The sequence below is a fragment of a genome, unplaced genomic scaffold, assembly GCF_019419815.1.
Source record: "Pyrus x bretschneideri cultivar Hongxiangsu unplaced genomic scaffold, Pyrus_bretschneideri_v1 Contig12, whole genome shotgun sequence".
NCBI classification, from domain to species: Eukaryota; Viridiplantae; Streptophyta; class Magnoliopsida; order Rosales; family Rosaceae; genus Pyrus; species Pyrus x bretschneideri.
This window is the reverse complement of record NW_025999413.1, coordinates 2574753-2591635: the sequence shown is the minus strand read 5'-3', so window position 1 is coordinate 2591635 and position 16883 is coordinate 2574753. Positions and strand designations below refer to the sequence as shown.

At 36.1% G+C, this 16883-nt stretch overlaps 2 protein-coding genes across 3 annotated transcripts; both read right to left on the bottom strand.

The window, feature by feature from the left end:
• Nucleotides 1-47: 47 nt before the first annotated feature.
• Nucleotides 48-6169, bottom strand: LOC125474364 (probable WRKY transcription factor 72). 2 transcript variants are annotated; one of them, XM_048577933.1, is made up of 4 exons: nucleotides 6077-6169; nucleotides 1546-2064; nucleotides 1224-1337; nucleotides 48-957 (listed from the first exon to the last, which is right to left on the bottom strand). In XM_048577933.1, the coding sequence occupies exons 1-4, from the start codon at nucleotides 6167-6169 to the stop codon at nucleotides 271-273; spliced, it is 1413 nt and encodes a 470-aa protein (XP_048433890.1). In that variant the 3' UTR covers nucleotides 48-270. The 2 variants fall into 2 exon arrangements, with proteins under 2 accessions (XP_048433890.1, XP_048433889.1); XM_048577932.1 differs by lacking the exon at nucleotides 6077-6169 and adding an exon at nucleotides 2648-2915.
• Nucleotides 6170-13582: 7413 nt separating this feature from the next.
• On the bottom strand, nucleotides 13583-16478 carry LOC103934831 (plant cysteine oxidase 2). The gene is made up of 6 exons (XM_009344591.3): nucleotides 16183-16478; nucleotides 15836-16076; nucleotides 15139-15257; nucleotides 14815-15049; nucleotides 14187-14423; nucleotides 13583-14086 (listed from the first exon to the last, which is right to left on the bottom strand). The coding sequence occupies exons 2-6, from the start codon at nucleotides 16056-16058 to the stop codon at nucleotides 13962-13964; spliced, it is 939 nt and encodes a 312-aa protein (XP_009342866.2). The 5' UTR covers nucleotides 16059-16076; nucleotides 16183-16478; the 3' UTR covers nucleotides 13583-13961.
• Between the last annotated feature and the right edge of the window lie 405 nt (nucleotides 16479-16883).

The window sequence follows — 16883 nt, the reverse complement described above, 5'->3', positions numbered from 1 at the left end:
CTTTTGTTTTGCTGCAGTCAAATATTCATTACAATAACTGCGGATAATGTCTTTGCGAGGCATATTGTGTTGCTAGACTGTCAATCTGAACTACGCCATTGAACAAGAGTTTACTTGATCAATGATCAAGATTGATAGTTTGGCAACACAACATCTGCGACTTTCCGGCTGAAAAAGAGAATTTCGAGTGGTTCATATCGTAATTTACAAATTTTCTATCCCTGATAGCAGAGATAGCAGAGGTAGTTTAACGTGCGGAAGCTTCAAGTTTCACTTTCGAGAAGTAAACTGATGAGCAGCTTCACCCCACTTCAACTGTTGTCCCATTCTTTCGCCACCTTCGCCTTGGTTCCTATGGGTGGCGTCACCACCACCTCCGACCATAGATGAAAGTGCTACTGCAATTACCGACTTGAAATTCGGGTCGGACGTGATTGCGTTGGTTAGTGATTCTGTCAAAGACACCTGGGAAGAAGCTTGATGGATCTTTTCTGCATAAGTTTGATGGAAATGCTCTTGGGATGCCTTTCCAAGATTGTAGGATCCAACTTGAGTTTTGTCGGACAGTAGCAAGCCATATCTAAGGTATCCATTGCCCCAACTTATGGGCAAATTGTTGGAATCTGACGGGGAGCAAAAGCTTAGACTTGAAGGAAATGTGCTAGAAGAGGATGTAGAGGCAGTGAGGTCGAGAGTGATTGTGGGGAGCAAAGGGTGGGCAGATTTGGGCATGTAGAGTTGTGTTCTTGAGTTATCGAAGGCACGAAATTCTGATCCATTGATTAGGGTGGCTGTGGAATCGAAACCCGGGTGAGATGTGGAAGAGCCGGACAAAAGCATGGAAGCTGCGGCAGAGGTGGTGGAAGCCATGCAAGTGGCTGTGAATGGAAGTGGGTGGTTGTGAGTTCCTTCATAGGTGGTGATTAAGATGGACATATCCTCATAACATCTTTGCACCTGACATCATTTACAGGAGTAACATATTAGTTAATATGTCAAAAACAGTTTGGTACCACTCATAAAGGCTACATATAGGGTATGTAACTCAAGTAATTAAGAGCGTTTAGCCTTCTACATCTAAGATCATGTGTTCAAATCTTCCTCCCAATATCGCTTGTATCAAAAAATAAAAAATAAACCGAATCTATGAACTAAGGACCTGTTTGGACAACTCATGTTTGCAATACTTTACTTTCATAACGAAGATAACTATATGTGCGCACCTGCTTTCTCACAGGGCACGCTGGTGCAACTGTGCAGCGATAGTATGCTCGCGGGCATGGATTTCCTTTTGCAGTCTTCTGTCCATATTTTCTCCATTGGCATCCATCATTCATCTATATATAGGAAATCAAGTAGATATATTAATTAGATTTATTTTTTCTTACAATACTATATTATATGGGAGGGTGATTCGAAATTGAGTGTAAGAGGCGGGCAGACTACTCTAATCAACTAACCTAACCTACGTCTAAAAGTAAAAAGCCAAAATCATTGTAACAAAATGGATGTAGTTAAGTAAGAAGAATTGAAGAAATTATATACCGTTGGGGCATCACATCTTGTTCTCACAGAAACCCTAGCTCGTTTTGCATTGACCTGCGGTGGAGGTTCACCGTCTTCATTCCTCATCGTCTTCGGCGTTTTACTCGATGGCGGCGACGACGCTTCTCCACCTCCAGCTTCTGCATGATTCTTATTAGGTTCTTCCAAACTAGTCTCATCAGAACCTAATCCAAGAGTAAGATTGGCCTTCAAGTTCTCTTCACCATCATCAACTTGTGCAAGTTTTGTGAAGTTGCTGCCGGCAGTAGTTTCACGATCATTTTTAGGTTCCTTTGGACTTCTTCCAAGACAAAGAGACAAGAGCTCCTCCGGTTCTTCGATTATTCGATGACCCGCGACATTTACAGCTTTTTTGGAAGCCTGTTGCTTGAGGATGTCAAAAAACCGCAGCTGGAGAGAATGGTAATCCTTCTCCATATGATTTAACGCCATTTTTAATCTAGCATTTTCTTCCATCACCTCTCCCAATTCAGCTTTGGCATTATCAAGTTCACTCTCCTATATTGGTCATACATAAAACCGAAGGAAATAATCACTTGATTGAAAATCAAAATTAAATGGATATATACAACTTGATATTTGAAGAAATTAATGGTTCGTTTAGAAATGCTTTTAAAATAGCTGAAAGCGTTTTTGATGAAAATGTTTTTGGAACAAATTCTTAATAAAAATGCAAGTTCTTAATAAAAATGCAAGTTCTTTTGGAACCCAAAAACATGTTCTCTAAAAGCATTTTCAATCATTTTAAAAAATGTTTTCAAATGAGCCATAAGACTAAGCAATAGTTCCCAAAATTTAATCAGAAATTAGTGACAACAATATGAACATTTTATGATATGATCAGAAACTCTACATAAAAATACATAATTAAGAAAACTGAAAAAAAAAAAAAAGAAAAAAAAAAAAAAAGAAAGATTCTATTCTGAAAACTAGAATTTTCATAGAAAATGATGATCATATTCAACAACCATAATCCTAGCTAGCTAGATCAACTGATCTTATGAGAAAACATACAGAAATTAATCAAAACCAAAATTAATTTGCAACAAAGAGAAGAAGGTATAACTGTATATTTACTTACCTTTCTTAAATCCCGACTGTGAACCTTCCTGATATCCAACAGATTGATCAACTTTCTTTTCTGCAGATGATGATCTGCCATTGGAGTTCAGCATTCTCAATTGCTTTTTATTTTAATAGATGGGATTAAGCCATAACTTTCAGACTTGGTATAAAAGCAAATTTGAAATCCAGTGATCATCTGGTTGCCCCGTTGCGTAGGCACACACAAAATGTCAACTCTCTGCAACCCCTTTTTTATTTTACTTTTTCTAGATTAAACTAACAAATAAATTAACAATAAGATTTTAATAAATTTCAACATTTTCCACAGCAGATGAACAAATTAATGTGCTTAGAGAGAGCTGAATTTCCGGGCACCAATTGTACTACAGATAATTTATATCAGAATTGTTATTAGCATTTAAAAAAACTCATTTGGCATTACAATTTTTTTAATAATTAGAAAGAAAAATGCACATGCAAAGAGTATAGAATGAGATTTTTAAAGTGTTAATAACAGTTCTCATTTATATATATATATATATAGAGAGAGAGAGAGAGAGAGAGAGAGAGAGAGAGAGACACACACACACACACACACATATACACATATGAGTAGTGCAGTTCGTCTTTGAAACGTACAAGGGAGGCGTCACATGGCAAAGAGTCAAGGTATACGAATTTTAAGTATTTGAGTGTGAGTCGTCAGTCGTGTGACCTTCTAGACTTCTAGTATATATTGATGCTGCAGTGCAGACTGTAGCCTCTATATTTAAAGACTGTATATTATAACCTAATATATATTCGTTGTCTGCAATCAATTGTCATACACGGTGAGAGACTTGAGAATTCACTCATCTATAAATTTCCATTGATTTGACCTATTTGGGTTGTATATACGTTAGAGAAATCAAACTAAAGGTTGATACGTCGTGGTGGATGACAATGTTACCACCAATCCATTTTCTTCGTTGAACGGAAGGTTGATAAATCGTCGGTATATAATATTTCATAGTAAAGCATTCTGAAGTAATAATATTTGTAACTATCCATACAAAATTCTCCTTTAACAAAAAATGGACGCCTTGTACAAAGTTATTCAGAATTTTGGTAGCATGTTCTATAAGATTTGCAATCTTACAACATCTATTTCATTGGTTTTTGAGATATATATATATATATATATATATTCATAATTTTGTTCTAACAAAAACATTAATTGCAAGCATCCTATATATGACCAATTTCCTATGAGGTGAGAAATGGTTTAATTTTCATGTAGCTGCTAATATTGCATAGGAAAATTTTATTCAAATCCTTATAACCTATTTCTACACCCAACTTATTTTTTATACCCATATTATTTTTAATTAAATATCTCTTTAATCCCATCTTCTCAACTTAAAAAAAAAAAAATTGAAATCAAACAAAAAAAATTGCATAAATCAATTCATACCTTAATTGGAAGATTTAAAACTTTAAAACATCATTCATCGATAAAAAAAAGCTTGTTTTCTCTATAAGAGCTCTTATGATTTAGCCAGAATGAACATATATAAGATAAACATTGTTTGAAGCTAAGGTTTAATTATTGAGTGTGGGTTTATGGATAAATTTTAGTTTAATTGTTGATCTTTTCATGTACTTGATGGTAATTATGCAATATGGTAAGAAAAGTTTAAATTGAGTGTAGAAAATATATGAGTTCAAATTAAATTTTTCTATTGCATTATGATTATGATAAACTAAGCTTAAAACCTAACTGTTTCAGCTCTTCTGGCCAAAATTTAATTAATTATCTCGGGATCTGAGTACCAGGAGTACTTCTAATAATTGGTTTGGGTCTACGCATACAAATCTCATCCATTGAAGATTGACAGATAAGTGAATATTATATGTGTGTGATCTTTTGAAACTGTAACCCTATAAATATATATTGATCTTTTGAAACTATAAGATGACTATCGTATTAAAAATTAAACCGATTGTTATGGTTGATCTTAAATAATCAAATAATTAAACTCATCTGAAACGAAATTGTGTTTGTACACACACGACTTTGAGGCTTTGTATTTATTGCACACCCTAACGGTATGGTTACCTAAAATCATTTTATGTAAAACCATCAGATCCTATCACCGCTATTGATCAGCTGAATTTGTATGACTATGAGAGGATTCTAAATATTTAAGAAGTGCTTATAATTGAGGATGGAATTTTTAGATCATCTGGGTAATCAGCAGGGCAAGCCGGCCATTTCAGAAATTCAGAATGGAACAAATCAATCGTGCGTGTGAGCTTTTCATCTCAAGGTTAATCTCAATGATTTGAAATTTGAACTACCCAAAGGCAAAACCTCAGTATTGGAAGGTTCTTACCTCCTAAAATTTAATTACCTTCTAATCATTATTTTAGGATGTTAACAACCTTCTTACTACCTTCTTGTTTTACTTTCTCAGCTCTTCTTTTTATCTTGAAATTTTGTTTTATGATTGGAACGTGTAATTTATCTTGAAATTTCTGCATGATTTTTATTAGGTTCTTCCAAACTAGTCTCATCAGAACCTAATTCAGGAGTAAGATTGGCCTTCAAGTTCTCTTCACCATCATCAACTTGTGCAAGTTTTGTGAAGTTGCTGCTGGCAGTAGTTTCACGATCACTTTTAGGCTCCCTTGGACTTCTTCCAAGACAAAGAGACAAGAGCTCCTCCGGTTCTTCGATTATTCGATGACCCGCGACATTTACAGCTTTTTTGGAAGCCTGTTGCTTGAGGATGTCAAAAAACCGCAGCTGGAGAGAATGGTAATCCTTCTCCATATGATTTAACGCCATTTTTAATCTAGCATTTTCTTCCATCACCTCTCCCAATTCAGCTTTGGCATTATCAAGTTCACTCTCCTATATATTGGTCATATATAAAACCGAAGGAAATAATCAATTGATTGAAAATCAAAATTAAATGGATATATACAACTTGATATTTGAAGAAATTAATGGCTCATTTGAAAATGCTTTTAAAATGGCTGAAAACGCTTTTGATGAAAATGTTTTTGAACAAATTCTTAATAAAAATGCAAGTTCTTTTGGAACCAAAAAAACATTTTCTATAAAAGCGTTTTCAAACATTTTAAAAATATTTCCAAATGAGCCCTAAGACTAAAGCATAGTTCCCAAAATTTAATCAGAAATTAGTGACAACAATATGAACATTTTATGATATGATCAGAAACTCTAGGTAAAAATACATAATTAAGAAAACTGAAAAAAAAAAAAAATTCTATTCTAAAAACTAGAATTTTCATAGAAAATGATGATCATATTCAACAACCTCAACCATAATCCTAGCTAGCTTGATCAACTGATCTTATGAGAAAACATACAGAAATTAATCAAAACCAAAATTAATTTGCGACAAAGAGAAGAAGGTATAACTGTATATTTACTTACCTTTCTTAAATCCCGACTGTGAACCTCCTGATATCCAACAGATTGATCAACTTTCTTTTCTGCAGATGATGATCTGCTATTGGAGTTCAGCATTCTCAATTGCCTTTTATTTTAATAGATGCGGTTAAGCCATAACTTTCAGACTTGGTATAAAAGCAAATTTGAAATCCAGTGATCATCTGTTTGCCCCATTGCGTAGGCACACACAAAATGTCAACTCTCTGCAACCCCTTTTTTATATTACTTTTTCTAGATTAAACTAACAAATAAATTAACAATAAGATTTTAATAAGTTTCAACATTTTTCACAGTAGATGAACAAATTAATGTGCTTAGAGAGAGCTGAATTTGCGGGCACCGATTGTACTACAGATAATTTATATCAGAATTGTTATTAGCATTTTAAAATACTCATTTGGCATTACAATTTTTTTATAGTTAGAAAGAAAAATACACATGTAAAAAGTATAGAATGAGATTTTTAAAGTGTTAATAACAATTTCTAATTTTATATATATAGACGCACACACATATGAGTAGTGCAGTTCGTCTTTGAAACGTACAAGGGAGACGTCACATGGCAAAGAGTCAAGGTATACGAATTTTAAGTATTTGAGGTGTGAGTCGTCAGTCGTGTGACCTTCTAGACTTCTAGTATATATTGATGCTGCAGTGCAGACTGTAGCCTCTATATTTAAAGACTGTATATTATAACCTAATATAATACATATTCATTGTCTGCAATCAATTGTCATACACGGTGAGAGACTTGAGAATTCACTCATCTATAAATTTCCATTGAATTGACCTATTTGGGTTGTATATACGTTAGAGAAATCAAACTAAAGGTTGATACGTCGTGGTGGATGACAATGTTACCACCAATCCATTTTCTTCGTTGAACGGATGGTTGATAAATCGTCGTTATATTATATTTCATGGTAAAGCATTTTGAAGTAATAATATTGATACACTATCCATACAAAGTTCTCCTTTAACAAAAAATGGACGCCTTGTACAAAGTTATTCAGAATTTTGATAGCATGTTCATCATTCATCGATAAAAAAAAGCTTGTTTTCTCTATAAGAGCTCTTATGATTTTAGCCAGAATGGAACATAAGATAAACATTGTGTGAAGCTAGGGTTTAATTATTGAGTGTGAGTTTATGGATAAATTTTAGTTTAATTGTGGATCTTTTCGTGTACTTGATGGTAATTATGCAATATGGTAAGAAAAACAATTCACATTTAAAATTTAAATTGAGTGTAGAAAAAAGTTATGAGTTCAAATTAAAAGTTATATGAGTACCAGGAGTACTTCTAATAATTGGTTTGGGTCTACGCATACAAATCTCATCCATTGAAGATTGACAGATAAGTGAATATTATATGTGTGTGATCTTTTGAAACTGTAACCCTAAAAATATATATTGATCTTTTGAAACTATAAGATGACTGTTGTATTAAAAATTAAACCGATTGTTATGGTTGATCTTAAATAATCAAATAATTAAACTTATCTGAAACGAAATTGTGTTTGTATACACATGACAGGCTTTGTATTTATTGCACACCCTAACGGTATGGTTACCTAAAATCATTTTATATAAAACCATCAGATCCTATCACCACTATTGATCAGCTGAATTTATATGACTATGAGAGGATTCTAAATACTTAAGAAGTGCTTATAATTGAGGATGGAGTTTTTAGGTCATCTGGGTAATCAGCAGGGCAAGCCTGCCATTTCAAAAATTCAGAATGGAACAAATCAATCGTGCGTGTGAGCTTTTCATCTCAAGGTTAATCTCAATGATTTGAAATTTGAACTACCCAAAGGCAAAACCTCATTATTGGAAGGTTCTTACCTCCTAAAATTTACCTTCTAATCATTATTTTAGGGTGTTAACAACCTTCTTACTACCTTCTTGTTTTACTTTCTCAGCTCTTCTTTTTATCTTGAAATTTTGTTTGATGTTTGGAACGTGTAATTTGTAGTCAAATATTAACTCTACAAAAAATTAACTAAATAAAAATTGCTTAACCATTCAATTAATGTTGTCCAAAATTTCAGTGTTTAAGTCAGAAACATGATTTATATATTTATTGGATAACTGTTTAGATGACTAAACAATTTCAAATTTAGTAATTATTTGCCAAGATAATTTTTTAAATATTGACTTAAAAATGAACGGTTTAGGTCATAATGAGAATGAGAGTCAAGAAGGTAAAATGAAAAACTTCAAATAAGAAGTTGTTAACATTCCTCTTATAGTTTAATGCAGTACAAATTTGTGATTGGTTTTGATATAACAAGTTGTAGAACTGCTCTCCTAATAAGGTCCTCAAAATAAGGACGTGTGAGATCATTTTTATATGAGCCTTCAGATTAATCTTATGGTAAATTCAACTATCAACTTAAATAATCTATGTTACACCAAAACATAATAATTCTGCAAAGAGATTAAATTAAAAAAAAAAAAAATTCTCGCGCAAAACCTTATGTCTTCTTCCCCTACCATCTCTCTCCTCGAATCCACACATCTCCTTTCTCTCTCCATATCTCCCTCTCGATCATTCACTCCCCTTCTCTTCACCCGAGTTTTTGTTTTTCCCTTTTAATGTTTGAAAAATGGAGACCTTTCAACTTTTTTACCTTCGTCTGAAATTTTCATATGAGAAAGGTTTCAAGTGTTCAAGAAGAAGGGGATCCCATACTTTGAATGTCACATCCCGGTCCGGGGCGGATCACTTCCCGGGCCCGCTCCACCACCGTAGCACGATATTGTCCGCTTTGGGCTTACCATTCCCTCACGGTTTTGTTTTTAGGAACTCACGAGCAACTTCCCAGTGGGTCACCCATCATGGGATTGCTCTAGCCCCCTTCTCGCTTAACTTCGGAGTTCCGACAGAACCCAAAGCCAGTGAGCTCCCAAAAGGCCTCGTGCTAGTTAGGGATGGGAATATACATATAAGGATCACTCCCCTGGGCGATGTGAGATGTCACAATCCACCCCCCCTTAGGGGCCCGACGTCCTCATCGGCACGCACGCGACCAGGGTTAGGCTCTGATACCAATTTGTCACATCCCGGCCCGGGGCGGATCACTTCCCGGGCCCGCTCCACCACCGTAGCACGATATTGTCCGCTTTGAGCTTACCATTCCCTCACGATTTTGTTTTTGGGAACTCACGAGCAACTTCCCAGTGGGTCACCCATCATGGGATTGCTGTAGCCCTCTTCTCGCTTAACTTCAGAGTTCCGATAGAATCCGAAGCCAGTGAGCTCCCAAAAGGCCTCGTGCTAGGTAGGGATGGGAATATACATACAAGGATCACTCCCCTGGGCGATGTGGAATGTCACATTGAAACCACACAATCTCAATTGTTTTGGTGCTTTGTAACTAACTGGTTTGAATATTATTAATAAAATTAGGGTTTTATGCAATTAGATTTGCTGGGTTTAGATATTCGAGGAGAATACTAAATTTTGCAAAGAAAAGGGTTTGATATGACGTGAAACCTTCTTCTCACAAGTTCTCAAAATAAAGACCTTACGAGAGCAGCTTTCTAACAAGTCGTGGTAACGTCACTTAGTACTACGATCTAGTGGTTTTACTTTTCACTTGTAAGTAAGAGGTTTTAAGTTCGATTCTCGCCAAAAACAAAATTGAACCACATTATTGCTAAACCATTGTGAGGCTAAACCCACCCCTTTTCCTTAGTGTAGAGAATATCGTTTGTTCAAAAAAAAAAAAGATCGTGATAGCATGCAAGGCATGATGTCTCCAACTTCTTTATATATATATATATATATATATATATATATATATATTTCGAATAGGGTTGATGGAGTCACTAACTTATATAACGTAAGGAGCCATTCACCCCCCTTAATTAACTTTAAACAATTTACTTTGATAAGGAAAGGGAAAGGAATATAATGGAGGCAACTCTTCAAGGTCTGTAGGTATGTCGTGGATTAATTGGGTCTTGAAACAACATAAAAATGGGTTTGTCAGTTTGCTCTGCCTCATTAAAAAGTTTCAGTCGTACGGCCAAGAAATATGTAAAAACTCATGCGCCAACATGTATATATACTACTATTATATACATACGAGGGCGGATTCATGATACTATTTTTTTACACAATTTTTAATGCACAATATGAGACTCATTTTGTAATGTATTTAACAATTCAAACTGGTTGTCTTTTATGTTTTCCCTCAAATATCATGTCTACAAAAAATAGTCCAAATCTGAAACCATGTTACCATTTTATTAATGGTTTAGGGGTTATTTGTAAAACCATAATAGTTCATTTTCTTCACTACAAATGAATGTCCTAATAATTTTGGATTTCTCTAATTTTTTCAAGGATAATCCATATGAATAGTTTTCTAAAAGATAGTTAAGGTCGTTAAACTAAATTACTAAATGAGCACAACAAAAAATATGTGTTAAAAATATATAAAAGTAAGTGATGCTACTTCATATATATAGACTGATAGTCTTGCACATAAGGGAAGCATGAAGTTTACTGGCACTTGCAAACAAATTCACTCTGTAAATCATGGACTGAAGACTGAAGACTGAAGACTCAGAGAGGGAGTGAGAGAGAGAGGTCACATTAATTTAATTGCACTAGGTTGTCGAGACATAAGATTTTTTAAGTCTTACTAGTTGACGTATGGAAAGAGAAAGGCCATGGAGTGCTTATTATAATCAACTATGTCAATGCTTTCAATTAGCTAGCTAGCCGTCTTGAATTAATCAATCAACTTCTGATTTAATATTAATCTGCATTTTTGTATTCCATATGGATTGCCTAAGCAACTGGAGGCGTTTAACTTTATCACTAATATATGACTAATTTTATTAAAAAGTAGCTTTCATTGCGTATTATCTGGGTTGGAATTGATGAACATGTTTTATTGAAACGTTGATGATGCTATAGATTATGAAAAGTAATACAACAATAAAGTTTTATCTTATTAAGTGAATTCGACTGCATGAATCCTAGCACATTATTGCGCTCAGTTTTAAGTCAAGTTTTTCGTTAACTCCAAATACTTAATGCTTTTTTTTATTCTTAAAGTATATTTCAAAATCTTACTAATTAGGTCTTTCTCTACTCCTTATGGTACTACTTATCATTTTTGCTTTGACACAGTCAGTAAACAGTGGAGCAACCTGTAGTCCAAACAAACTCCTTATTTTATTTTCGATTACGAATTACTAAACATGCTATTGCTATTATAGATATTTGAACTCTGTAGTTTTTCCTCTTGCAAGTAAGCTAAATTAGCAGAGTTAATAGAGTTTGTATCTGGTCTAGAGTTGTGGGCTTAGCCGGTCAAGAAGTGGGGCTATCACCTTGGCAAGTTGGTAACTCTTGTTTCAGTCTCAAACACAGCGGCTTGGTTACTAATCTGCGAAGTGTGAACCCATTGGGCCCAGAATGCATGCAGCATGCCTAAAAAGTTAAGACACGTGAAACGTACACGAGGTAGAGTTTGAATGCGATATGCAATGAATTGAAGAAGAATATCCTGACGATCAGGATATTCTACAGTCATACCACTTGCTGATTCCAGTGTTTCTTCTTAACTCTTCTTGTAGTACTGCCAAGCTTAATCAATCGATGTCTATAAATTTTATAATATGTATAGCAGATAAATACTGTTAAGTGCAGGAATCTTGTACCTTGATAAAAATAATATTGTCAAAGAAACTTCCAAGTCATTGCAGCCATGCAGATAACCTACTTCTGAACGATATCATCACGAGTCTATGTGACGCACGCGCAAACTTACAAACCCTAATATAGGTTTAGCAGAGAGAGAGAGAGAGAGAGAGAGAGAGAATATGATATGTACGGGCTTTTCCAACAGCTCACAAAATTAGAAATATCATCTTTCTGGAAACAGCTTTGTAATTACTAGCTAATTAGTAATTTAAGCTGTTTAAATTACTTTACTACTCCTGGTAATTAGTAGCAGATGAAAGGGTAATTTATATGCAAAACATGTTCGCTAGCTTTTCGATTTCAAGAAACCCTTTGTATCTAATCAGTTCTTCATATTTCTCTACACGTGCATGCAGATGCAGCTCTCTCTGGTGCTGGTGCTGGTGCTGGTGCTTCCCCATGGAAACACGTCACAGCATAGACATGTCCCTTGAAGCTGTCTCCAAACTCCAAAGGCATATACATGTCCCAATCTTCAAAGGAAAAGGATCCTCTTTGAATTTCTTCCACCTAATCCTCCTCATCAAACAATCTAAGTCCTTGAAATTTAATCCAACGGCTAAAATTATTGTAACTTATAAAGTAAGCTTATATTTTTAGCCGTTGAATTAAATTTCAATGATTCAGATTGTTTGACGAAAAAGATTAGTTGGAAGGGATAAGAAGATGATCCCTTTCCATCTTCTAAGGGCAGGTCCGACAAATCACTCCCATCAGAGATCATCAACATCATCATTTCGTTTTCCCGTTGATATATAACCTAAGATCATGCATATTCATATATATATATATATATACATGACCTATGACCCACGCAACACCAACAACTTCACTTTTGACTTTAATTATCGTTTACCACATATGTCATCCACACGTCACGTTGTCCAGCCCAAGTATTGGAGCGAGATCACTTACCTACACCGAGTACTTTAAGTACACATTAGAGACTTACGTGCACCAGATACTACACGTACACAAAAGAAACTTACATGCAAGATATACCGTTATGACAGCCTCTCAAACTACTATCACAAAGTCATCGAAAATCGACTACATCCATGACTGCTGTTCTGTAGGCTTACCTAGTTAACTATCACTGGTAATTTCTCAAACTAATAACATACCGAGAAACCTTAAGACACATAGTTGTGTCTTATTACTTTGAACTACCGCTACATTAGCACTGAAATACCACTACAGTAATACTTTGAAATACTGCTACTGTGACGTCTGGGGTTTAGGATACATGTTGGTATCTCTCCAACTACACCCCCTATAAGCATACCTACACCGGAAGGACTCCCCACAAGCTAATGGCTAGCCAGGAGGATCCTCACCAAATCCTCTTTGTGAGGATTCTGGGAATTCTCCAATCACATCTGTTCATTGTACATGTCAAAAAATATGATAAATTTTTTTATTTAAAATTAAATATAAACAATACCTGATAAAAATTAACCGCAAGATGTACGCAAGATGTACAATAAACGAATGTGATTACAGGAACGGCAAAGATCTCTCCCAATGGCTAGGGCGGGTGGCACGCACTCTTTTCCTCTGACAAGTGACAACAAAACAATCCAAACCACAATTCCCTATTCATGAAAACAAGACAAACCACAGATCTTCAGATTTGGACTGCAACTGAAAATTGCATCATCTCTGACTGAAAAATGAACAATAACATCATCGTAAAGTATAAACTAACCAAGTAAATATTTGGGGGAGAGAGAGTGTAAAATTTAAAAAACCAATCATGAAAAGAGTGCTAATGCACTTTCATCCTCTAATTTCAAGCGCGCTTGGAACAAAGAGACCTTCTCTTCTTTTTGTTGCTTTTCTTTTTTTGGGTATGTACATTAACTGTAGAAAGAAGAAAAAATAAGGCACCAAGTGCCTCCTCATGTCCCACCAAAAAGAAGAAAAAACAACAAAACATAGAGCTAAAAAAAAAAAGAACAAAACGAGACAAAAGCATTACTACTGCTGCACTGAATTGAGCAGCAGCCACTGATGGCATCGATGGAAGCGACGGAACTGTGGTGCGGCGGCTGCGGATGGGTGAATGGGGAAAATGGAATGGAGATGCGGACAAGTGAAATGGAATGACGACAGAGATATAGATTGGTGAGATCATCAATTCTCCTGTATTCTGGGGCCTCTGTACTCGGCTACAACTGCAGCTAAGTCCTCAGGTTTCTCTATCTCTTCAAGCCAAGCATAGCCGTCCTTCTCATCTTCTGGCACAGATACTCCCCCATCTGAAATTCAAAAACAGAACCGTCGTCGAGATTTCTCAAAGTTCTAACGAGATGGGCTCTCACTTTTGAATTGGAAAGGAAAATCTAACCACACTGATACCTGGGAAACGAGAGAATGGGTGATCAATGTAGTATTGGCAGTGCCGACCGTCAGGATCAGAATATGGAGGGCCAAGCACATCGAGCACTGCGCATGCTGTCACTGCTGTGAAGCAATGCATGTTGCCTCCATCAGCTGGATAGAGGATGGAAGGGTCGCAAGGAGCAGTGAAATTGTCGTCAACCTTAACTTTAGCCAGACGAACACCAGGCGGTGCTTGAACGAGAGAACAACCAACTGCATATTTTTTGTACGAATAAAATAGTTTCACAACCGAAGGTCCTCGTGACATAATTTCATAACAAAATGTTAAGCAGTCAAAAGTCATGATCATAAACTAATAGTCTAAAAGTTCAAGATGCCACAAGCAATTACTCTTCAAAGATCAAATGGGCGATTTCTCATCAAGTCCCACAGGTTATCTCAAGTAAGATGCAATACTACGCGATAACTCATACTGTGTCTTTAATATACAGAAAAACTTGTGTAGGGACACCGGACCACATCATCCGTAGGGAAGCTCACAAAAGCACGTGGCACCTGTCTTTTGGTCTCATCCGACCCCAATCAAGTCCGCACTTTCTACATACAGGTTAAGAATAATACAAATTTCAAAGGACGAATTTACCTAATGAAGGATTCGCACTTGCCAATGTTTTCTCCGGGGCACTTTCCAATGTTTTCTCCGGGGCACTTGCCAACGTTTCCTCCAGGGCACTTGCCAATGTCTTCTCCGAGGCACCAAGCACCCAATCATAGGACTTGATGTGCATTGTCCCAAACAGAAGCTTACTGAAAACCGTCATTCCAGGGTGATTATGAAGCGGTAGGACACCGGAAGGCGGCAAGCAAAATATCCCCATCTGCATATAGGTAACACATTATAAGAACAAAAGCCACGCCGACTGGTTTCACTCCGTAGATTGCGAAAATTAACCAGGAAGAAACTTACTGAAAATTTTTCGCACTGGAAAAGGTGCTGGTAGGTTATTGCCGGGGTTTGTCTAGCTACTGTCATCTTGAAGTACGGCAAATCAGGAGTCAGGCCGACATCAGCAGGCTTCAGGGCACCTGCATCAAAACAACCAAACCCTATAAGCCACATTGGGGAATAAATCCGAAGAGGAAAGAAAAACGATTGCAAACAACATCGGAAGACAAGTCAATATACCATTTGTGCAACAAAAACAGAATCCAGATGTAAAGAAATGAAACCATGCAAATATGGATGACCTCCTCCGGCATGAAAACACACATGTTCTGTCACAAACATTTTTTTATACAGTATATTGTATCCCCAACCCCGAGGAGATACACAGACATATATACATACACTAATCTGCATGCATACAGCCGCAAACTGAAAGTATCAGATGCAAGGACAGAGATATGATTAAAAAATTAAAAAAAAAAAAAAAAAAAAAGAGGCACTGGCCGATAACAGACAACCTACAAGATAATGCAAATTCCACACAGAAGAATGATTAATTCAATCCAATTTCAAAATTCATTAAAAAAAAACCAAAATTGAGCTTTAATCTAATCAAATTATGAAATTCTGACACACCACACATGAACAAAGCATTAATTAGAGCAAGAACAAATTTGAATTCAGGCAATCATGCAAAAGCAGAGATAAAAGTATATACCCAAAACAGAGGATAGCCGTTGGATATCATCAGCGGGGGGTATAACCCCGGCCCCACCAGACGAAAAGACTTCCTTGCAAGTCTCGTACAGCTTCTGAACCGGCGACATCTTCCGCTGACGCCGCCGGCACTTTCTGGTCTTGCTTTTCGAATTCGTCACCTCCGCCAATTCCAGAAACTCCTTATTGCGTTTGCGATTGGGCGCCACCATCTCAATCCCCATTCACACCCAAAATTCCCCCTTTAATCAAAACACAAAAACCCATTTGAAAGAAATGAAATTTTCGATCTGGGTACTTCAAAAAACTCAAAAAAACAAAAAAAAATCAAACTTGCAATCTGCGTACCCAATTAAGAAAAACGTACGAAACTGGATTAGAACTACAAAAAAACAGAGCAGGGGAACATGGGAGGAGAGAGAGTGGGGAGTGATGATAAAAGTTAGTTTGTACTGGAGAATGATGGGTGGTAAAAGGAGGACATCGATGTGAAATCTGGCAGCTCTGTTGAAGGAGGAGAATTCCTGGAGAAAGGGGCAGAGGGTTGAATGGGTATAAAAGAAGGGGACAAAGGGACTTGGGTTAGCTGAAAGAGAGAGACAGTTGGCTTTGGAAAGAGGGAGGGAAAACCAGGGGCCATGAATTGGCATTCCAGTGGGCTATTCCAACAGCGGATTTTTATCCACTTCCCTCCTCTCTATCTTTCTTTGTTCTTCCCATGTTGCCCCTTCTTTCCCCATTTTTCACATCTCCAACACTACATATGAATTTTACACTAATTTTTCTATTTGATTTTTCTTCTTTCTTTTTCTTTTCTTTTTATTTGTTTTAATTTTCAACTTTTCTTTCTACTATCCAACCTAGTTTTTGATATTGTTGTGGTTTTCTGGTTTGCATTGTGGAGAGAGAATACTTATCTCTGTATTTGGGTAAACCGGAATTTGTTTGTATTTTTACACTTGTTTTTGAGAAATCGGACTTTATATAAGTCGATACACACAGATCATCTTGTCGAATTTTGTAATAAAGACACAATTTTCAAGTTTCCT

Coding starts and splice junctions, on each gene's coding strand:
- LOC103934831 (XM_009344591.3), bottom strand. CDS start 16,058: ATGGGGATTGAGATGGTGGCGCCCAATCGCAAACGCAATAAGGAGTTT. Junction 14,424..14,814: donor AAGTGCGAATCCTTCATTAG/GTAAATTCGTCC, acceptor AAAAATATGCAG/TTGGTTGTTCTCTCGTTCAA. Junction 14,087..14,186: donor CCCATTCTCTCGTTTCCCAG/GTATCAGTGTGG, acceptor TTTGAATTTCAG/ATGGGGGAGTATCTGTGCCA.
- LOC125474364 (XM_048577933.1), bottom strand. CDS start 6,169: ATGCTGAACTCCAATAGCAGATCATCATCTGCAGAAAAGAAAGTTGAT. Junction 1,338..1,545: donor CAAGATGTGATGCCCCAACG/GTATATAATTTC, acceptor TCCTATATATAG/ATGAATGATGGATGCCAATG. Junction 958..1,223: donor CGTGCCCTGTGAGAAAGCAG/GTGCGCACATAT, acceptor AAATGATGTCAG/GTGCAAAGATGTTATGAGGA.